The 24,046-nt window shown below is 36.1% G+C and overlaps 1 protein-coding gene across 1 annotated transcript in view; it reads right to left on the bottom strand.

Annotated features, from left to right (window-relative positions):
• The window catches only part of LOC311597496 (olfactory receptor 7D4-like), a gene marked incomplete at both ends in the record, with an annotated part of 336,911 nt that extends 322,226 nt beyond the window's left edge, over positions 1–14,685 (bottom strand). The window contains one exon of the mRNA XM_084781715.1: positions 14,386–14,685. Coding sequence (XP_084637841.1) covers positions 14,386–14,685 — 300 coding nt within the window. The remainder of the gene's footprint in view (positions 1–14,385) is intronic.
• Positions 14,686–24,046: the final 9,361 nt, after the last annotated feature.

The raw sequence follows: 24,046 nt of genomic DNA, 5'->3' as shown, positions 1-24,046 counted from the left end.
GAAATGGTGACATATTTGAGAGTTAGTGTTGGTTTCTGCTGTTGGAAGTTCTGACCCTCAGTGGCAGGTGTAGACTAGTCAGTTGGTGAGTGGACATCCATATTGTTGAGCCCATGCATAACTCTCACCTCTTTCATCATGGCCACTTTGTTCAAGTGACTTCAGGCAAAATTAGAGATGGTTGGGAAAAGAAACTGACTACCTATAGAATGAATATTCTATAAACTTGATTACTTAATTCCTACTCTGCTGAATTTGCATTTTGATAAACATTTACATGACATTTATCCACATACTTCTTCTCTAGATGTATTTCTTACTTAGTTTCCAATTATGATTTTTCCAAGTCCTTGACCATTGAGCCACCCCATTGGCTAGAGCTCATGATCCAGTGAACAATCACACATCTGACCATTTTTCTTCCAAACAAAATCTGACACCATGCATACACAGGAAGTACCATCTTCTATGAAGATGTACCTTTACCTGTATCTTTCATGGCTGTCTCAGAAAGGTGTGGTAGTGCTGTACCTGTCCACTTCAGGATGCTGTGTATGGGTGGAGTAACACACTCAAGTGAGGATTATGCTGCCCCCAGAAACCATACTGGCCTACTAAATATTGTAGTATTTTTTGATAGTATAACATTACCTATGTAAAAAGTTTTAGATTCTTCTGAGGAAGGACTGGAGAAAAGCAATCGATAAAACTCTAATTATTTTAGCCAAGTACTTCCTCAGAGTGATCTCACTTCTCTCAATGGGTTACAGGTCTTTAAATTGGCTGAAATCTGGAAAGTTTTTGATGGTCTGAGATTCCCTCTTTCCATAATCCAATGAAACCTTTCTTTTATTTGTTTGAGAATGTTTCTGATTATACATATAAAAATAGCACAGAGGGGTACTTATATATTTCATATATGGAAACATCAAAATTGATTACCCAGTATCAAAGGTAAATTATGAATAATGCTAGTATAAAATTAATTTTGTCAATACTGCCAATTATGGGCCATGCTTCTTTGGACATTTGTTTATACTGATCTATATACTAACTAAAATTACCTTGCTGGTGTTGACCCAGTGCTGCTACCATGTCCCTGCTCTTTCAGGGCCCAATTAAAAATAATTGTGTTTAATTTATCTAAATGAGTATCATCATCTCTGACCATAAGTTCTACAACAAGGAGAAAGGCAAAGACAAAGATCTTCAAATGTGCTGATGCTCCTCTCACTGTGTTTTTGTCTTGTAGGTTTAGTGAAGGGCATGACTCTGGCCTTCCCATTGTGGAGGATTAGGTTTTAAACAGAATATCGACTCTAGCCTTGGAATTTCTCTGAATCCTATATTCTTTCATTAGCACTAAGATGTGGAATTTCAGGAATCTTTAAATTCTTTGTGGTAGGCTATCTTTTGATAAATTCAAACAAAACGTTAAAAGAAATTTTAATGTGTGAGCTTGCATGCAGTGAAGTGCATGACGCCACTGTGTGGGGTCCTATTAAAATGAGTAAGTTTTTGTTTTAAGTTCTTTTTGTCATTATTCCACACCCTTAATTTAAATTTCTTCATATAGTACGCAGACTTCAGTTGAATGTTAGCAAATTCATTAAGGTCTTTAGTGGCTCTGTATCGCTTTATGAACTACTCTTTCTGGCTGTCATCTAAATGTCTGCTTAGCCTTCAGACTGTTTAAAGGTCTAGAGATGGACACTGAGGGCAATGTCAGCATTGTCTTTCCTGGCATCTCTTTCTAGGAAAGTCACTGTTGGTTTAGCAGACGATGAAAGATTAATTTCTTCAGCCAAAGGCTGGACAGGCAATATTTCTTGGGTTAGGGGTTAGAGTACTTCTGCTGAGGGGGAGAATCTACTTCCTCATGTAAAATTATTTAGGAATCTGGAGATTTAAAGTTCTCAACCCCAATAAGGTTCTTCCACACATGTCCACCCTAAGTTTCAGTTCTTATTCTTTACCTTGTTTTAGCTTCCAAAACCACCTGAAGCTGGAGCTTGATTTTCATAGTAAATAAGCCAATCTGACAACTGGGACTTCAATTTGATTTTCTTCAACTTGAGCTCTGTGGCTGCTGGAGTGAAGATTCTCTCCTAAAGCACACTTAAATATTTATATTGTGTATCTGGAGCTAGTCATTTTAACCACTGAGTTTGTTGTTGGCCTTTGTACTTTATCCTGAGATGCTAGAAGTCAGTTAATATTATTATAGAACACATTCTTCTTCTTTCCTTAATTTATCTAGAGACTCTGTGAACAAAAAACCAGTAACATTAGTTTTCATATTTTTGCCAACATTATTAAAGGTTTAGATACAAAGTCACCAAATTCATTGTCTCTTACAGTTAGTGAATCAGGAGAATCAAGTTCATTTGTCTATTGGTCTCCTTAAATTAGTAAAATAGTTTTCACCTTGGGTTTTCAGCACTCTTCCAGCTTCTAAGAAAGGCTTCAATAGCTAATGAGGCTTTAGTAACTGTATGTGTCTTTAAATTGGAAAGGCCATCTCAGAAAAAATTCTTTATAATTATGGTGCTGCAAAACAACTTTGGGCACCAATATTTGTATTAATCAATGTTCTCTAGAGAAACATTGATAGAACACACACACACACACACACACACACACACACACACACACACACACAGACACACAGGCTGTGGTTCAGCTTAGTAAACTTTGGCTATCTACAAATGGAATGCCCAAGAATACAGCAGTTGTTCAGTCTTGAATGTAGGATGTTTTAGCTGGTCACCAGTATATTCCAGAATACTAAAGAAGTAGGCTTTAATGCCAGTATGGGGATGTATTTGCACTAAGTAGGAAAAGAGCAAAAGCTTTCTCCTACGTCCTTTATATAGGCCAGCACAAAAAGCTGTGGTACACGGACATTTCCACATAAAAATTTCTGAATTAAAGGTAAATCATCTCATTTCAAGTTATTTTTATTGACACAATTCCCTCACAGGTGTACCCAACCATTTGGGACATAGTAATTCCGGAGATAATCAAGTTGATAACCAAGTGTGAAGCACTGTGGGAAAGATGGCTTTCTAATTCCACTGTGGATTAATATCTACTATTTCTTATGACTCAAAAGAGATAATAATACTCTGATATGCTTGCAGATGGGAGCCTAACATAGCTGATCTCTGAGAGGCTCCACGTAGCAGCAGATAGAAGCAGATGCTAAGACTAATTGTCAGACACTGGACGAAGTACAGGGAGTCTTGTGGAAGAATGGGGGAAGAATAGAAAGATCCAGAAGGGACAAGAGCTTCACAAGAAGACCATAAAAAGCCAACTAACCATGGGCCCTGGGGAGGGTGATAGAGTCTGATGCACCAACTATGGAGCATGCATGGACTCCACCTAGGCCCCTTACACATTTATAGCCAGTTGGTAGCTTGGTCTACATGTACATTCCCTAGAAAGTGGAGAGAAGACTGTCTTTGAAATGGGCTCTGTTGCCTGTTTTTGATCATTTCCCCTTGGCGGGCTTCCTCCCCAGACCACAGGGGGAGAAGACGTGGCAGTTCTCATGTGATTTGACGTCCTGGTGTGGATTGGTGGGGGATGGGCATCCCTTATCTGAGGAGTAGAGAAGGGGGCCTAAGGGAAAGAGGGAACTAAGGTAAGATCAGCTGAGGAGGAGTGAGGACCTACAAAAGGAATACATGTTGAATAAATAAATAAATAAATAAATAAATAAATAAAGGAAGAAGATATGATATGATATGATATGGTATTAGTGATTTAGCCTATAGGTTCCAAAGCGACTTTGGAGATCACCATGTTAATAGGGTCATCGTTTTTTATTAACCCTGTCTTCATTTGTATGTTTGCCAAGCTGCTAAATGAGAAACATGTAAATGAAACCTTTTACCCACTTAAGCTTAATTTCATTGGATCAAAAGATATATTAATTACTTTCACGTTTTAACACTTTTAACCCAGCTTGAAAAGACTCTGGGTAAAAAGTGTAATGTAATTATTTCTCAGAATAAGTTCAGGAAGGAGAGAGTAAAATCAAGGTAGACAGAGAAATGAAGGATGTTGGAAATCCATGAAAAATGCGCCTGACTACCATGTTTTCCTTTATCTTTTTTCTCTTTTTAATTTATCATTAAAAAATTTATTCTCTTTACACCCCAATCATATCCCCCTTCCTGGTCTCTGCCAGGTACCACCCTCTGTCCCTCTTATTCCCCACTCCCCTCCTCTAGTCCTCAAAGAGAGGGAGCCCTTCTCCCCTAAAATCTGACTCCAAGCTATCAAATCTCACCAGGGCAGCCTTCACCCTCTTCCTCTGTGGCAAGATAAGGCACCCTGCCAGGCCATAGTGATCAAAGTGCAGGTAAGAGTCCACATTAGGGACAGACAACCCCTGTTCCCATTGATAGGGGACAGAGATGAAGTCTGAGCAGCACATTAGCTACATCTGAGTGCAGGGCCTAGGTCCTCTCCATGCATGGTCCTTGTTTGGTGCATCAGTCTCTGCCATCCTCCCTTCTCCATTCTAGATTGGGTGGCTGTCTGTCTTCTTGTGGAGCTCCTGTCTCCTTCAGGCCCTCCTATTCCCTGCACTCTTCCATATGACTCCCCGCACTCTGCCCAAAGTTTTACTGTGAAACTCATGTTCCTCTTGGATCCCCTGCTGGGTGGAGTATCTCAGAGGACATCTATGGTGGGCTCCTGTCCTAATTTCTCCTTTTTATCTACTTTGAGTGTCTATTCTATTTGTTCATCTGAATGAGAATTAAGAGTCCTCCTAGGGTCCTCCTTGTTACTTAGCTTGCTTATGTCTGTGGATGTATTGTGGTTATCTTGTATTATATAGCTAATATCTGCTTATAAGTGAATATGTACCATAGGTGTCCTAGTGGGTCTGGGGTAGTTTACTCAGGAGTATCTGTTTCTGCTCAATCCATCTGCCTACAAATTTCATGTTGTCCTTGTTATTGACAGCCGAATAGTATCCCATTTTGTAAACGTAGCACAGTTTCCTTATCCATTTTTCAGGTGAGGGACATTTGGATTGTTTCCAATTTCTGGATATTATGAATAATGCCACTCCGATCATAGTTGAGCAAATGTTCTTGTTGTATGGTGGAGCATTTTTTGGTTATAGGCCCAAGAGTATAGGTATATCTGGGTTTGAGGTAGAGCTGTTCCAAATTTTCTAAGAAAGTACCAGATTGCCTTCCAAAGTGGTTTTATAACTTTGCACTCCCACTAGCAAAAGCATTCCCCTTATCTACATCTTCACCAGCATGTGCTGCCACTTGAGTTTTCTATCTTTGCTATTCTGACAGGCTTAAGATGGAACCCTACACTCATTTTGATTTGCATTTCCCTGATGGCTAAAAATATTGAGCATTTCTGTAAGTGCTTCTTGGCCATTTGATATTCCTCTGTTGAGAATTCCGTTTAGCTCTATCCCTCATTTTTAAATTGGGTTATTTTGTCTGTTGGTGTTAATTTTTTTGATTTCTTTGTATATTTTGGAAATTATTCCTTTGTTGGACATAGAATTTAGTGCATAACTTTTCCCAATCTGTAAACTGTATTTTCATTCTACTGTCAATGTCCTTTGCCTTACAGAAACTATTCAGGTTCATAGGGTCCCATCTATTAATTTTTGATCTTAGACCCATAGCTTTTGGTGCTCTATTCAGGAAGTTGTCTCCTGTGCCAATGAGTTCAAGGCTCTTCCCCGCTTTTTCTTCTAAGAAGTTTAGTATATTTGCTGTTATGTTGAGGTTTGATCCACTGGACACTGAGTTTTGTGCAAAGAGATAAATATGGGTCCTTTTGCATTTTCCTACATGTAGGCATCCAGTCAGACTAACACCATTTGCTGGAGATGTTTTCTTTTTTCATTGTTTTGGCTCCTCTGTCAAAAATCAAGTGTTCCTATGCGTGCAGGTTAATTTTTTGGGTATTCAAATCAATTCCATTGATCAACCAATCTGTTTCTATACCAGTACCATGCCATTTTTATTACTAATGTTTTGTAGTAAGGCTTGAAACCAGGGATGGACATGATCTCCAAAGATCTGTTATTGTGTAGGATTGTTTTAGCTATTCTGGGTTTTTTCTTTTTCTGCATGGAGTTTACAATTGTTATGTCAAGGTTTGGAAGAGATCGTGTTGGCATTTTGATAGGGATTGCGTTGAATCTGTAGACTGGTTTTGGAAAGATGGCCACTTCTACTATGTCGACTCTACTGGTCAATGGGCATGGGAGATCTTTCCATCTTCAGGCATCCTCCTCAGTTTCTTTTTCAGAGACTTGAAATTCTTGCCATACGGGTCTTTGACTTGTTTGGTTAGACTTATACCAAGGTGCTTTATATTATTTGTGGCTCTTGTGAAGTGTATGGTTTTCCTAATTTATTTCTCAGCCCATTTTCATTTTTATATAGGAGGGCTTCTGATTTTTTAAAAATTAATTTTTTTTAATCCAGCCACTTTGTTGTTGATGTTTATCAGCTCTAGGAATCGTCTGTTGGAATTTTTGGGGTCACTCATTTATACTATTATACCATCTATAAATAGCAATATTTGACTTTTTTCCTTTCTGATTTGTACCACCTTGATCTCCTTTAGTTGTCTTATTGATCTAAGTCGAACTTATAGTACTATATTAAAGATATAAGGAGAGAGTGAGTGGTCTTTTCTTGTCACTTATTTTTGTGGGATTGCTCTGAGTTTTCTCCATTTCATTTGATTTTTGCCTATCATCTTGCTGTATATATCCTTTATTAGGTTTAGGTTTATTAGGTTTATGAGCTTTTTCTGCATTTAGTGAGATTATCGAGTGTTTTTTTTCTTTCATTTTGTTTATATGATGGATTACATTGATGGATATTTGTATGTTGAACTGTCTCTGTTTACATGGGATAAAGCCTACTTGATCATGGTGGATATGCATTTTAAATGTTCTTGGATTCAGATAGTAAGTATTTTGTTGAGTATTTTTACATCTATGTTTCCGATTGAAATTGGTCTCAAATTCTCCTTCATTGTTGAGTTTTTGTGTGGTTTAGGTACCAGGGTGACTGTGGCTTCATAGGATGAATTTGGCAGTGTTCCTTCTGTTTCTATTTTGTGGAATAATTTCAGTAATATTGGTATTAGATCTTCCTTGAAAATCTTGTAGAATTCTGTGTTAAAACCATGTGGCTTTGAGCATTTTTGGGGTGTGTGTGAGATTTTTAATGACTACTTCAATTTCCTTAGGGATAATAATACTGTTTAACCTGTTTACCTGATCTTGATTTAACTTCAGTAGGTGTGTTCTTTCACAATAATTGTCCATTTCCTTTAGATTTTTCCAACTTCGTGGAATACCTGTTTTTGAAGTAAGAGATAATGAATCTTTAGATTTCCTCAGTGTCTGTTGTTATGTCCCATTTTCATTTCTGATTTTGTTGATTTGAATATGATCCTGCTCCTTTTAGTTAATTTGTTTAGGAGTGTGTCTATCTTGCTGATTTTCTCAAAGAATAAGCTCCTGGTTCCATTGGATTATTTGTATCATTTTCTTTTTTTCTAATTAATTGGTTTCCTCCCTGAGTTTGATTATTTTCTGCTGTCTATTCTACATAGGTGAGGTGTGTTTGTTTCTTTTTTTCTTAAATTATCTGGTAAGCTGTTAAGTTGCTAGTATTGGATCTCTCCAATTTCTTTATGAAGTTACTTAGTGCTTTTGTTGTGTATTGCATTTGAGCATGTTGTGCCTTTATTTTCATTGAATTTTTAAGAAATCTTTAATTTCCTTCTTTATTTTTTCTCTGACTCATGGTCATTGAGCAGAGAGTTGTTCTGTTTTCTTGAGTGTATAGGTTTTTTGTTATTTCTGTTGTTGTTGAAGTTCAGCTTTTATGTATTGTGATCTGATAAAAATAAAATGGGTTAATTCAATTTTCTTATATTGGTCAAGGCTTGATTTGTGCTCTAATATATGCTCAATTTTGGAGAAGGTTCCATGTTGTTCTGAGAAGAAAGTACATTCCTTGTTTTTGGGTGAAATGTATTGTAGACATCTCTTAGGTGCATTTGATTAATGCCTTCATTTAGTTTCATTATTTCTATATGTAGTTTCTGTTTTTTGTTTTATGGTTTGCTTTGTTTTTGTTTTTGTTATACCTCAATTTTTCTTAAATATTTTTTATTTTATATATACACATTTATATTATTACACATATATACAATAAAGTACATCTTACAAGAAGAACCATGAGACACTCAGTAATTAAATAAGTGTTACAGTTTTGGTGTTTTGGCTATTTGTATTTGGTAGCTTTGAAGAAAACATCTTTTCTATCTTGGTGTGTCTAAAATTCTGAATGTAAATCAATATCTATCATATCTCATCATTAACAACTTAAAACATCTATCTAGAAGTAAAAAACTTAAACCCTAGGCAACTAAGCTTGATTTTAAAACTAAACTCTCTGGTCTTCAACCCCAGCAGAGAGATTAACAAGGAATAAAACTAATTGCCTGAGTATACAGGGGGTGCTGGTTAGCAGCTTCCCAAATGAGAAGATTAGAGATAGTTTGCTGCCTGAACAGTCACCCAAAACTCTCTATAACGTTGGAGCATCATCATCAGCTTTCTGGCCCAATATATCTGACATACATATTTGTGAGGCAGAGTTTGGCCATTGACTCTACCTGCATCCAAGCTTGCCCATTTTAGGCAGAATTCTGTCTATGGTAGAACTGAGGACATTTTGGACAGTAGCTGGTTATCCATAGTTGAAGCTTGCTCCACAAGCGGGTTCTTTTATGCTCATTATCTTCTTTGAGGTGGGCTGGGTATTGCCAGGAGTTAACCTGTCTCATTGTCAATGAATCTTTAAAATAATAAAAAAATAATTAAATGGCATATTCTGTATGTCTCTAAGGTTTTTGAAGACCTTGTCTAACTATTTTAATTTATTTTTCTATAGAATCATCTTCCTATTATACCTAGGATGTATATTCTTGTGATAAAAATATACTAGTAATTGATATGACTATGATTTGATCAACTAACAATTAACCTGTATAACTTACTTATCTAAACAGCCTGCAATAGCACTTTCAATTTTTTAACAAGTAAAACTTTTATTATAATTGAGTTATATGGTACAGTATATCATATTAGAGTAAAAATATATAATAATCATAAATTTGAATTCTATACCAATGTATAGAAAATTAAAGTTATTTTGTCTATATATACAAAATTCTATACCGGTGAATTAAAAATAATTCTGTGAGTAACAATTAAGGAAGTAAGTTGAGGAGTAGCTTCACTAGTCTACTTTTTGTTGTAACAATCATAAACATTTTTATATTTCCCTTGTGTCTTTTCAAGCCCTATCTCTAAACCTAAGAATAAAAGATTAAGAAAAAGAAAGACTTAACTGGGGCCAACTTTGTTTTCTCTCTAAATAAGGCCAATAATATCCTTATATTTCCATGTAGAAGATTAAATTAAATCCACATATTTCTAGCTGGAGAAAACACATAATTAATGAACGTCTATAATGTAATACCTGAAATACTGAAACTGTTGAAAACCATGGTTCCTACTTCTAAATCTTTGGATTTCTGTATTCTACACGGAGTAAGCATTGAAACCAGGAAATTATAAAATTTCTGCAGACTGTGGCTTGAAAGTGGAATAATATGATACATATTGTACAGTGTTAAAATATATGTTTGTGTTGCTCTGTAATCACATGGGAATGCTGTGTCTGTCTAATGAGGAACTATGGACATCAAACCCCAGGAGCCACGGAAACTGCATGTTGTCTGCTGGTGACCACCTACTTATTAGCTTTGTACAAGTGCTAGGCAGCTTTCCTGACATCGCTCTCTCCCCATTTCTCCACAGAGTCCCAGTGCTTCCTCATCTTTCTGTGTTCCCCAGGACAAGCCTTCCATATTTTTGCTGAAATTCAGGGAAGAATTGAATGTCATTCTTTAATCTTGAAACCCAGGCAATCTGATATCACCTTCACCATCTTCAGTACCGCTGACAGGAGTTGATCTATAGGTCAATTCTGGATTACGTCGGATAAGGAAAGGCCATGTATCTGAATCATTTTCATCTTTTCATGCTTACTTCTAATTATATACCAACATTTTAGCAACCTTCATTCTGCTAGTTTCTTTTTTTAATTTTTTATTAATTTATTCTTGTTACATCTCAATGGTTATCCCATCCCTTGTATCCTCCCATTCCTCCCTCCCTCCCATTTTCCCCTTATTCCCCTCCCCTATGTCTGTGACTGAGGGGGCCCTCCTCCCCCTGTATATGCTCATAGGGTATCAAGTCTCTTCTTGGTAGCCTGCCATCCTTCCTCTGAGTGCCACCAGGTCTCCCCATTTAAGCCCATTAAGCTTCTCATTTAAGCCACTTTTCTCTATTTCAAATTCATGGCCTCCTGTCTCCATGGAATATTCTGAGAATATCTCTTTCATCCTCAGAGATTAGAACTTTTGTTGAGGATCATTGTGAAAGTCAGTAATATACCTTGAGGTTATTTATGACCTAAGACCACTACTTTACTCTGAACTCACGTGATTTGTTTAAGCTGTATGTAAGAGAACAATGTAAAGATAATCTTGCTTTGGATTTCCCATGCAATAAAAACGCTCAGCTTCAATCTCAAATTATATACTTTTCCATGACCCTGACTGAGAGGAGTGTATCTGTATAATTTCCTGGAATCATCAAATCACAAATTGAAAATAATTCCTCCCTCATGTGATGATGGTTCCTAGGCTGTCCAATAAATACAGAACAAATCTCTTTATTAAAACACATACAAATCACACAGAGACATAACATATGACTCATACATAGATAAACAGACAGAGATAGGGACAACACACACACAGATACAGGGACAAACAAATTCAGAAGACAGACTTCATGTAGGCACAGATTCTGACTCATACAACAGTTAGGGAAAGGATCAAGAACAAAATGAACATAAAATAGAGAATTAAAATTTGGGTTTCAGGGGGCAGCCAAGAGTGTAGATCTGGGATAGATCTAACCTCAGATGACCTCACCAGTCAACAGAGAGACTCAGGGCCCAGGCAGGAGTCCCTAGTGGCTGTGACACATTTTTCTAAAGCCCAGCCAAACACCCACAGGCTAGGGCCATGGTATTCATACTTTCTGGTAGACTGAACCAAGGCCCCAGGGCATTGATGGCCTAGGGCAGGGTCTCCAAAGCCCAGACAATCAAACCACTCTCTTTGTGGCCTAGAGAGCATATAGAGAGCGCAAATAAACAAAGAGTCAGAAAATCAAACTACCCATTTAAAAATCATCCTAGGACCTGAGTAGAGGGAAAAAAATGGTTAAGAAATCTGTCGACTTTTTTCATCATTCATAGCAGTTATGGAAATACAAATCAAAATAACTTTGAGACCTCATCTTATCCAATTAAATGACAAAAATAAACAAAACTGACAACAAACATTGAAGGATTTGAAATGAAAAGGGAACACGTATTCACTATAAGTGGGATTGCAAACTGGTACAGTTACTTTTATATAAACATACAAAATATACATATTTAGTCTGTATATAGCATATGAATTAAAAAAACTTTTCTTATTTGGGATCAGTGTTTCCTGCAAGAATCGAAGACCACTTAACAAAAACTGAAACATAAGACACAAGAGGTCTTCTGATGAGTTGTTTGTCAGGCTTTCCAAAAACTCCCCCAATTGCATAGCCTACTGCTATTGCCCTTAGTTGCTCTCAAGGGGCAGAAGTTGGAGGGTGGGAGACAAAGACAATGTGCACTTCTGAAACAGGGCTAAGAGATTTTTTGATCTGGAACTGACTTGGATGTCTTCTCTCTGAGTACTAGCTTTCATGTTACCCAAAATGAACATGGAAACTTCCAAATACCGTAAGAGTATTACTCAGCTATGATGCCTATAGATGACATGAATAACCAGCCTGGCACAGTTACCCTAAGGGTGCAGCAGTGGCATTTATGGCTTGGTATTAATCCAACAACTCCCTAATTGTACTGAAGGCTTCGTCAATGAGAGGGAAACAGTGCCTGATGCTAGAAAAACTAGATAATTACTTACTCATACTGAAATCTTTCATAGTGGAGGAGCATCAATAACCAGTACTTCACTAAAACTGTATAACACTTAGTAACAATCTAAACCTTTATACTACTTAAACTCATCAATAAATATAGTCTTCATTCTATTCAAAGAAGCTTCATCAAAATTTAAAGAGTACTTCTTTTTGGTTGCCACTACTATAACAAAAATATGTCAAAAAAGTACACAATACTTCCTAAACCACAAAAAAGTGAGCTAGGGTAACAGCAGAAGTACAATGAATAAACAGCCAAAATTTAGAAATTGTTCACTAATGTCTATCAGGATTAAAGGAAGTAAACAGTTGCAAAGAGTTGGACAAGCATATTTAAAGGACTGATATCAGCTCTACAAATGTCTAAAATATTATTGCTGAGAAGAACTGTATAAAAATAAGGTAAAGTGATCACATCAACCCAACCTTTCTGTTCTCAACAAAATTACATGTAATTGTATTTATGCCTACACAAAATCTGAGAAGAATTCTTTGCTATAAATAAATATTTTTGTCATAAGTAGCATTTACATTGGCATCACATAAGATAATATGCACAAGTTAGGGGATTGAACTATGGGCTTGTCATTTTGATATCTAACACTCAAAAAATGGCAGTAAATTTTTGTGTGTCCGACTTCATAGAAAAATTTACTATAGTAGACTCAGGGCAAATGTTGTATGACTTTATTGGTAAAATTGTGAAAAAGTTTCTATTCACCTAAGTGCATTATCAATGCAAGTCATAAAAATACATCCACAGAAGTGTAGGTTGCTGAACCAATACATTTATTCCATAACATGAGTGAATGAAAGATTGCTTACAAACCAGAAAGGTGATGGCTTAGAATCTTTCTGCTTAACTTTACACCTTCAATAAGAATGAATCCTCTTTTCATATATGTTGCCATAACTGTAATACTCTGGAGGAATCTTTTGAGTGTCATCACTTTTAGGGCTACCTCAGACTTTTAAGTGTTGTTAGTTTCCTGAGTAGTAGAGATTCGATTTTTCAGTATAATAACTGCATAATAGAAGGACATTCATGGTGTTGCTTGGACATCCTATAAGTATGGGATATCCTCAATGTCTAAAACCAGCTGGAGACTGGTTAACATAAAGTGTTAGCTATCTCGTAAATGAACTGATGATAATTTATATCTGAAATTATAATTAATAGTTTGTGAAGAACTTGCAATAGACAAAATTTTTTCTCATTGTACTAGATTGAGAAACTTTCTTTTTTGAAAACCAATGGCATTCTTACAATGGAAATGCCTTTATTGCATATATTTTAAGACACAAGTATAATATAATTATGTGGATATTGAGTTTTAAGAGTACTGACACCAAATAGAGAAAAATCTATCATGTGGTACAAAGACATACATTGTAGGGACTTAGTAATTAATTAATGGAGTATAACACTAATTAATTTGAACACAAGTAGATGTGCTTATAGAATACAATTCATTAAGTCCAAACAATGAAGTTTGCTGACTCTAAATTTTACATCTCACACTTCTCCATTTAAGACAGGTCAATACATTTTCATTGCCACAGGTTCTGCCTCAGTAATTTAGAACACAAAACTTTGGAAAACAAATAATCCCAATAATGAGCTGCTTCAAAGATGTCTTGATTTCTTTGCTCCTCAAACTATAGATAAAAGGATTTAGCATTTGAGGAACCACACTGTACATCATGGATGTTATTACATTGCTAATAGAAGAGTTAGAGACTGAAGAATTCATGTAAACACCCAAACCAGTCCCATAGAATAAAGATACCACTGAAAGATGAGACCCACAGGTCGAAAAAGCTTTATGTCTTCCACTGGTTGAGGGGATCTTCAGAACAGAGGACACAATTTGAATATAAGAGAAAATAATTCCAGAAAGAGGGATAACTGAAAATACAATGGTTGATGTATAAATAAAAAGAATATTGATAAATGTATCAGAGCAGGCGAGCTTGGTGACCTGGCCAAGTTCACAGAAGAAGTTGGGAATATTCTGCTCTGTGCAGAAAGACAGTGGCAACACCAGAAGGGTATGGAGTAGTGCATTTATCATGCTGATGAGCAAGGAAAGTAACACTAGGAAGATGCATATCAAAGGATTCATAATGATTGTGTATCTTAAAGGTTGACAAATGGCCACATAGCGGTCATAAGCCATCACAGTGAGGAGACAGCTTTCTAAAACACAAAATGTCAAGAGCAAACACACCTGTGACAGGCAGCCTGTGTAAGTGATGCTCTGGTCATGTACTTGGATGTTCAACAGCATCTTTGGGACCGTCGTTGTGCTTGCACAGATATCAGTGAAAGACAGATTGCACAGGAAGAAGTACATGGGGGTGTGAAGGCGGGAGTCTGTGCTTACAGCCAGTATAATGAGTAGGTTTCCAATGATGGTGATAAGGTACATGGACAGAAACACGTTGAAGATGAGGGGTTGCAGTTCAGGGACATATGTTAATCCCATGAGAAAGAATTCTGAAATACCAGTTTGGTTTACAGGTTCCATGTATATGCTGAATATTGACAAAATGGACAATGTGAATATGATATTAATTTTTATGATGAATAGCAACATCACATTAGTATAGTACAGATATAAACACCATTGTAATACTTTCACTTACTTTTAATAAGCTCTAATATCAGGAGAAGCAGTGCATCTTTCAGCAAATAGTGGATACTGGGGAGAGGTCTCCTTCATTAAAAGCAATTCCTCCTCTTGCATAGGACTCAGGCTAGTTTTCCAACAGTGTTGTCTGGAAGGCCACAACTTCCTGTCACCAGTTCCAGGAATGAATGATTTATTTTGGCTTCTAAAATGTTACTATCTCACATGTGGCACATGCACATTGCCAAAACACACACACACACACACACACACACACACACACACACACACACACACACACACACACCAAAATGGAAATAAAAAATACAAAATACATACTCTTTGAATTTCTCCCTCTAAAGCTTGAGAGCTAGTGCATATATAGAGTAAAACTTTTCTCAGATATAATTTGCACCACAAAAATACTTCAGGCTTTTTTCCCCTACAATTTGCTTCCACTTCTTGTTTATTTGTATTCTAATAGCTATTCAATATTCAATATTCTGAATACCAAGACATTCGTAACAATCCTGACAAGTGATGAGACTGCATTGAGTTATAAAGCATGTATATTTCCCTTCACAACCATCCACATCTTCAAGTAAAATGACAGATTATTATGAATATCTCAAATTCAAAACCAAAACAATGGCCAAACTTCTTGTCTTGACCCAGAGTCATCTCTTGTGCCTGTTGAGTTACAGGTAAACTGGTTCACATATCAGATGCCCTTATGAAATGATGGCATGCAACCAATGTACACAACCAGGAAAGTCTGATCTCTGATCTTTTGTGTTCGGAGTTGAGTCCCTCAATGTTCTCCACTTATGCTTCCAGACAAGAAGTAATTAAAACTCCTAAGTTATCACAGGCACAGCACAATGTTTTCTACTTTTAATATTTGCTTTCAAATGTAATCTTAATCTTTCCTTTACTTTTAGGCATTCTAACTTCTATTCACTAAGATAATTGAAAGAGACGGAGAACATCCTTTCATGTGAGTTTGAGTTAAGACTGGTCAATGCTGACTATAATCTTCAAGCTCCTAAGTGTTGTCATTGGAAACTAAAGCAATCTGCTTCTGAAATCAATTGTACAGGAAGTATAGAGACCATATTAATGACTACCATTCATTGTTAAGAATCTGAATGTTTTAGTGAAATACAGAACCCATCATTAGGTATACTACAATGTAAATTTTTAAAAACAATATATACAATGAAAGACTGCATTTTTGTCAAACAATTTGTAGTGACTTGATAAAGACTTACAAAAAAAAAACCAGACGTAGATGACTAGACATAAAAAGAAAGGAACTCATGGAGGGCAATGTTTTTCTGCTCACAAATGAATAGGAAAATAGTTATAATCATTTACTATGATAATCACTTCAAACATTCTACATGTATAAGAATGTATGTTCCATATTGTGTTAATGAGGCACATCATCATGAATTTACTTCAGGCTGGTATTAATGTCATAAATATTCATAAATTGCAACTGAATAAGAAGCCTGAGTCTGCTCTTCTCAGTGGTAAAGAGTTTGAGATGAGGCTCAGTTCGCAACTTCTTCTCCAAACATCATATTCTATGTTTTAAATTTCTTAACTTTTGTTTGTGCATTTGTACTGGAATTAAGGTTAGATATGTCTTCATGGACATTTTTCAATGATGAAAAAAAAAAGAATAAAACTCTCGGCACAGATCCTTGATCAGATATTGTCTACAGTCACTCTGTGTTTGTGCATGTGTATTTTTATTTTTGCATTGCTATATTCAAAAGCACGTTAATTATTCCTTTTATTTTCAAAGAAGTAATAAACTGGGGCAGTTGAATCTACAAGGCTCAGAACATTTCTAACTTGACAAATGCCAGTATGAGTGTGTCATGACACCACTCCTGATCTTCCTTGGTTATGTAGAAAAGTAATGAAGTAAGCATGACCAAACATTAAAATATCAATTAAATCTTGACATATGATGCTATGTACAGTGATAAACTGATTTGAATAATACATAATTAGTTACATTCAACAAATAAATTGTGAGTGTTAATCTAAGAAGCATATAATGTGAGCAGTATACATCATAACAAACATTTTAAGCATTTTTGAATATGCAGTGGTTAGTGCATTAATTTTCACTGTGTCTTATGCTCATATAATAGAAAAAATAATGCAAGGTTGGCTACACAAGAATGAACAATAAAATGCACACCTTTTCTAGTCATTGCCTTATATATTTTCCAAATGCAATAAGTACTTGTTGAAACTCCATACATCACATGACACTTGAATTTCTCATTTCTAGGGAGAATAAGCACACTGACATAATGTGCACCATTTTATCACAATATTCTGTTGAATAATATTATTATAAATAATATTTTTACACTGTCTATAAGAGTTTAGCATTTAAACTGACATTCATAATTTCTGTTTATAGATTAATACTAATATGTGCACATGCCCCTTATAAGTTTTAAGTAGATTCATATTTCTCTATTTGACCAACGCACACTGCTTGATTTCCTTAAGTGATGAGTAATATGCCTCCTTTTATTTATGAATACATGTTTAATATAGATCCACAGATAAAAGACCGTATTTTATTCAAGATCAAATGTCTTTGCAAGAGAAGTAAAGTTTATATGTTTATTACTTCATTATTTTAGAAATATCTGAAGTACAACAAAATATCAGATCTGGTTAACTGTGCGAAGAAACAAGTTATTGTCATGGGTATCTGTTACCAGGATTAAATACTGGCCTCCTTTTGCCTACATAGCCTTTCTCATCTCAATCTAATGAATTTGAGTGAGAGAAACAGGCCCCAGGTTACAAGACAGTCAAACTACTGTGAAACAGTATAAGGTATTCTTAATGGTTGATATTGGAAAATGCTTACAGAAATTATGTCAACCTAAAATTTAAGATAGCTGTGTATTTAATGTCTCTGTAATAGATCTGTGAAAGGTTTTGTTATGTCTAGATGCTTGATGGAAGATTCTTGATTAATTTTCAATGGAGGCAGCAGTGATTTATCTTTGTTAGTTACCAGAATGCAGTCTAGATAGAAACTTCATGGTGCTTTTATTTAAAATACTATGTCTTCCCTCAGCCCAAGAAGTTTGGCTTTGATCCCATTTTTTAAATCAGTAACCAAAATTAATTTACTGACATTTGAATGTTGAAATTAAAAATGAGAGGAACTTTCTCCATGACCCTCAAGCCTCCTTTCACTAACATGTTATTGTTAATTGTACACTTTGAGATGTTTCTGTTTTAAATATCTCATAGTTATTAGGAAGATTCAAGATGTTGTTATATATATATCTCCCTAGTTCTCAAAGCATACTTAATTGATAGCGCTAACTCTCTTATGATTCATATAGGAATATACAAAGTTAATTACAGATGGACTGACAAAGAACAAACATACTTCAAATTTCTATTTATCACCCAAACTCCTCAGAAGATAGCTAAATTTTGAGGTTGTTTATTAAATTAGTATGTGGCCAATTGTGGTGTACTGGTCCAATATGAATTGTGTCCTTGTTAAAAGGAAAGATTGGGAAGATACATAATCATATATGTGCATATATAAATATACATATGCATGGAATAACAGCCACATTAAAGTGCAGGTAAGGATAGGCATCTCCAAGCCTCAGGAAAAAAGAAATCAGAATACATTTGATTTTTCTGCTAAACTCCAGAACCACAGTAGAAATATTTTATTTTATCTTATTTTATTTTATTTTTTTTTGTTTTTTGAGACAGGGTTTCTCCATGTAGCCCTGGCTAACCTAGACTCGCTTTGCAGACCAGGCTGGCCTTGAATTCATAGAGATCCACCTTCCTTGGCCTTTAAGCCTCAAGTTTTAGCAATTATAGTTTAGAAAAATTTAGCAAATACACACTTTAACCAAATCCATGTCCACAACCACCACAACAGAAAGTATCTGAATGAATTTAGACAGTCTTTATAGTTGAGTAATGGCCAATGTCTGGTCATAAATAAATGGGCACTCTTCTTGTAAATAGTATTATACAAGCAGAGTGAAAGATATGTGCATATCAGTATAAATATATAGGAGGATGTTAAAGCAGAGGATCAATCACAGACATGTGAAGTGAAAGGTCTTATTTCTCATGAATTGTTCTGCATACCCTCATCTCTTCTCAGGATAGACTTGAAAACGCATGTTCTTGTTTTCAATGTACTTAGTAAAGTACCATGGTACGTCTGCTGTCTTACTGATAATGATGCTCAGAATCTCACCTGGATGTTGTGCAAGATCAGGTGTCTCAGGATTCAAGGAGATCCTGGCAAAGCATGATCATCTTTGGTTGAAAGTTCTGATGCTTGATCCTGACAAAGATTAGTGGGTTGGCCACAGGCTGACTCTAACAATGTAGTGTAGGTATCTCAGGAACTCAATGCCCAGTGTTCCCCACTAGACCATCTATTTTACTGCATCTCTAATCTCCAGAGAGAAGGACTTAACTACTGAGTGTATAGAAGCATGGAATTCAACATGTATAATTTATTGACCCCTGAGAATAAAAATTCTTTTCTACTGTTTCTGATCACTTGCAGGAATTATAATTTCAAAGAATTTTTTAAACATTGTTGTTGTGAGAACTTTTACTTTAATTTTTACATTTTATGTAGAAAGTTTCAGTCTATGGATACTTTTATTCTTTTGCTAATTATTCTAAAGCTTTGACAATACTATAAATATACACAATGCATTCCCTCTTCTGTCTTCCCATTCTTTCTTTTCCCACTCATTTCTTTCCTAGACTTGGGATTTTTAGTTTCATTTTGTGACACACATATTCAATCACATGCATCTGTCTGACAATGAGATGGGATTTATTATGCATCGGAGATCAGTAAAGTAAGCAGTGAGCATACAACTGAAGGCTTAATTCCCTCTTTCCTTGCATCTACCCATAGGAAAAAGCCAAGCAGTAAGACATAAGTCTTTCTGAGACTTCTCTCATCAGTCATCAGCTGTTGACAGGTCCATTCTTCTTCAGACCCACTGCAACGACTGTAATTAGTGAGACATCATAAGTGTAATGCCATGTATGGGCCAGGTGATGATATTTTGCAGCCTTAAGTTCACTGTCTTTTGTCTCCTATAGTCTATCTGTTTCATCTTCCTCAATGTACCCTGAACCTTAGAGAGTAAATGTTATTTAAGACTAAAAAAATTTTTTATCACTTCTTTCTGTGTGTTTTGTGCAGATGCAAGTCTCTGAGTTCATTGAAGATTACTGGAAATAGAAGATTCTCTAATTATAGCTAAGAGTCATATCTCTGGTACACACACACACACACACACACACACACACACACACACACACCACATACAAGCAATTTAATGCATTGTAACTTTAGGTAGATAGTACAATTACTTCCTCCAGAGGTCTATGACTCCTCATGTTATGGTCTTTTAATCAGGCTTACAGTACCAGGCCTGGATTCCTTCCTATAAATTGGTCCTTAAATCCAATTGCTGTGTAATTGCTTACCCTTATAAAATTTGTGTCATGATCACATGGGTAAGTATATATTGCCTTGTAGGTTGCTAAAGTAATTCACAGAATTCTTAAGTGGGTAAAATCATGGATATCTTTTCTTCACAGGAGCCTGGCTGCATGTCATCTTCTTCAAACACGAAAAACAACTCAGGAACAGAGGTAGACATTATCTCAGAGTAAAGGGCTGGAAACGGTATTCCCACATCTTTTGTTTAGTCTTCATGGAACGTCTATTTTAGTAGATACTAGAATGGCTGTTCTAACTTGTTTCTTGAGTCTGTTTGCTTGGAGTAGGTAAGGAGGCATAAGGGAAAGACAGAAGTAGGGTGGAACTGTCTGGGTAGGAGCGAAGACCTACAAAAGGAACATAAGTTGAATAAATAAATAAATAAATGACAAAAGGAAGATGATATGATATGATTTAGCCTACAGGGTCCACAGTGACTTTGGTGATCACCACGTGAATAGGGTAACAGTTTTTATTAACCCTCTCCTGTCCTATTTCCTCTCTTTATCTACTCCAGTGTCTATTCTATTTGGTCTTCTGAATGAGAATTAAGCATCCTCCCTAGAGTCCTCCTTGTTACTTAGGTGGCTTATGTCTATGGATGTAATATGGTTATCCTGTATTATATAACTAATATCTGCTTATAAATCAATATATTCCATTGATGTCATTCTGGTTCTGGGTTAGTTCACTCAGGATAATCTTTTCCAGCTCAATCCATTCACCTGCAAATTTCATGATGTCCTTGTTTTTGAAAGCTAAACAACATCCCATTTTGTACATGTAGCACAGTTTCCTTATCCATTTATCCAGTGAGGGACATTTGGATTGTTTCCAGCTTCTGGATATTATGAATAATACCACTGTGAACATAGTTGAGTAAATGTCTTTGTTGCATGGTGGAACGTCTTTTGGGTATATGCCCAGGAATGGTATAGCTGGAATTGAGGTGGAGCTGTACCCAGTTTTCTAAAAAAGCACCAGATTTCCTTCCAAAGTGGTTATATGACTTTGTACTCCCACTAGGAATGGAAGAGTATTCCCCTTACTCTACATCTTCACCAGCATGTACTGTCACTTGAATTTTTTATCTTGGCCATTCTGACAGGTGTAAGATGAAATCTCAGATTCTTTTTGATTTGCATTTCCCTGGTGGCTAAGGATGTTGAACATTTCTCTATGTGCTTCTCGGCCATTTGATATTTTTCTGCTTAGCTCTATGCTCCATTTTTAATTTGGGTTATTTTATTTGTTAGTGTTAATTTTTTTATTTGTTTGTATAAATTGGAAATTATTCCTTTGTTGGATATAGGATTGGTGTATAACTTTTCCTAATCTGTAAACTGTATTTTCATTTTCCTGCAAAGTCCTTTGCCTTAATGAAGCACTTCAGTTTCACAGGGTCCTATCTATTAATTGCTATTCTTAGACTCTGAGCTCTATTCAGGAAGTTATCTTTTGTGTCAATGAGTTCAAGGCTCTTCTCAACTTTTTCTTCTAATTAATTTATTCTATTTGGTATTATGTTGAGGCCTTTGATATAACTGTCATTGAGTTTTGTGCAGACTGCAGCAACCCAGTGGGAGTACCCATGCATGCTCAGAAGGGACTGAATTGGCCTGAAGGGATTGGCACAGAAGTCAGCTAACTCCCACCAGCCAGAGGGTAGTATCTGCTCTCTCAAGTAGGACTGAACCTAGACCACACAGCCTGGACAGATCAGGAGGAATGTTAGACAAGCCCACAAGCCAGCAGGGGTTCTGGCACTCTAGCGAAGACTGAGCCTAGGCTCCCAAAGCCCCAGTGCCCTAGGGCAAGGTTCTCAAATCCAGATAAAGGCAGGATAACTGGCATTATCTACCATAACTCAAACTGATTCTTGGGCTACAGACCACCAGCACCAGCCTCTGCTGACCCAGTGGGGAACCCAGGGTGTGGAGTAAAGTTCCCTGCAGCTGAAACCATGTTACCTGCTTGATCCAGGGAAGGACACCAGAAACTACCTCCCAATGCCAGAGACAGCAAGATGACTAGAAGGGGGCATAAAAACACAAAGAACAAAAAACCAAAACAATATGGCATCTCCAAATTCCAACTATTGCAAAGAAATCAGTCCTGGAACCTCAAACACAATTGAAACACAAGAAAATGACCTCAAGTCCACAGTAATGAAGATGATAATGGAGGAAATGAATAAAATCCATAAACAAATGAAGGAAGATGCACCCAAACAGACATTAATGAAGACATTAAAGAGCCAATAGAGAGGCACTGGAAGAAATTCAGGAAAATACAAACAATCAGGTGAAGGAAATCAATAAAACAGTTCAAGACCCAAAGATGAAAATGGAAACAATGATAAAAGCACTGTCAGAAGAAAACCAGGAATGAGAGAACTTAGAGAAAAAAGCAAGTGATGCACACATAAAGTTCTCTAACAGAGTTCAAGAGATGGAGAAATGAATCTCAGGAGTAGAAGGTAGTATGGTAGAACTAGAAACAACCATTAAAGAAAATGCTAAATCTGAAAAATTCTTGACATGAAGCAACCAAGAAATCAAGGACACCATGAAAAGATGAAACCTGAAGATAATAGGCATTGAGGAAAGAGAAGATGCCAGGCTCCAAGGCCCAGAAAATGTTATAACAAAATCATAGAAGAAAACATACCCAGTTTAAGGAAGGAGATGCATATAAACATACAAGAGGCCTACAGAACTCCAAATAGAATAGACCAGAAAAGAAAATCATCCCACCACATAATAATCAAAACACCAAATATACAAAGAAAAATATTAAAATCAGCAAGGGAAATGAGCCAAGTAACATATAATGGCAAATCGATTAGAATTATACCCAACTTCTTAGCAGAGACCATAAAAGCCAGAAGAGCCTGGACAGATGTCTTGCAAACCCTGAGAGACCACAGATGGCAGGCCAGACTACTATACACAGTGAAAATATCAATAGCCATTGATGGAGAAAATAAGATATTCCATGACAAAAACAAATTCAAACAGTACCTATCCACAAATCTGGCCATACAGAAGTTACTAGAAGGAAAATTCCCACCCAAAGTGACAAACTAGAACCAAAATTACACAGGAAATATATAACTACACTACCACAGAAACAAAACCACACACCAACATCAAATTTGCAACCAACATAAAAATCAAGGGACTTAACAGCCACTGGTCATTATTATTTCTCAACGTCAATGGTCTCAATTCTCCCAAAGAAGACACAGACTAACTGAATGGATGCATAAACAAGATCCAACATCCTTCTGCATTAAGAAACACATCTCAGCCACATGGATAGATATTACCTAATGATAAAAGCTGAAAAAAGTTATTCCAAGCAAATGGACATAGGAAGCAAGCTGGTGTAGCTATTTTAATATCTAATAAAATAGGCTTTCAACCTAATTTAATCAAAAGAGAGGAGAAAAGACACTATATACTCATTAAAGGTAAAGTCAATGAAAATGACGTCACAATTCTGAACATCTGTGGTCCCAATACGGGGGCATCCACATTTATAAAAGAAATTTTAGCAAAGCTTACAACACACATTGACACCCACAAATTGATAGTGGGAGACTTAAACACCCCACTTTTACTAAAGGATAGGTCAATGAAGCAGAAACTAAATTGAGAAATAATGACAATAAATGACATCATGAAGCAAATC

The sequence above is a fragment of the Acomys minous genome, assembly GCF_964271855.1.
Source record: "Acomys minous genome assembly, chromosome: 5".
NCBI classification, from domain to species: Eukaryota; Metazoa; Chordata; class Mammalia; order Rodentia; family Muridae; genus Acomys; species Acomys minous.
The sequence above is the reverse complement of the archived record's forward strand: the minus strand, read 5'-3'. Positions and strand labels throughout refer to the sequence as shown.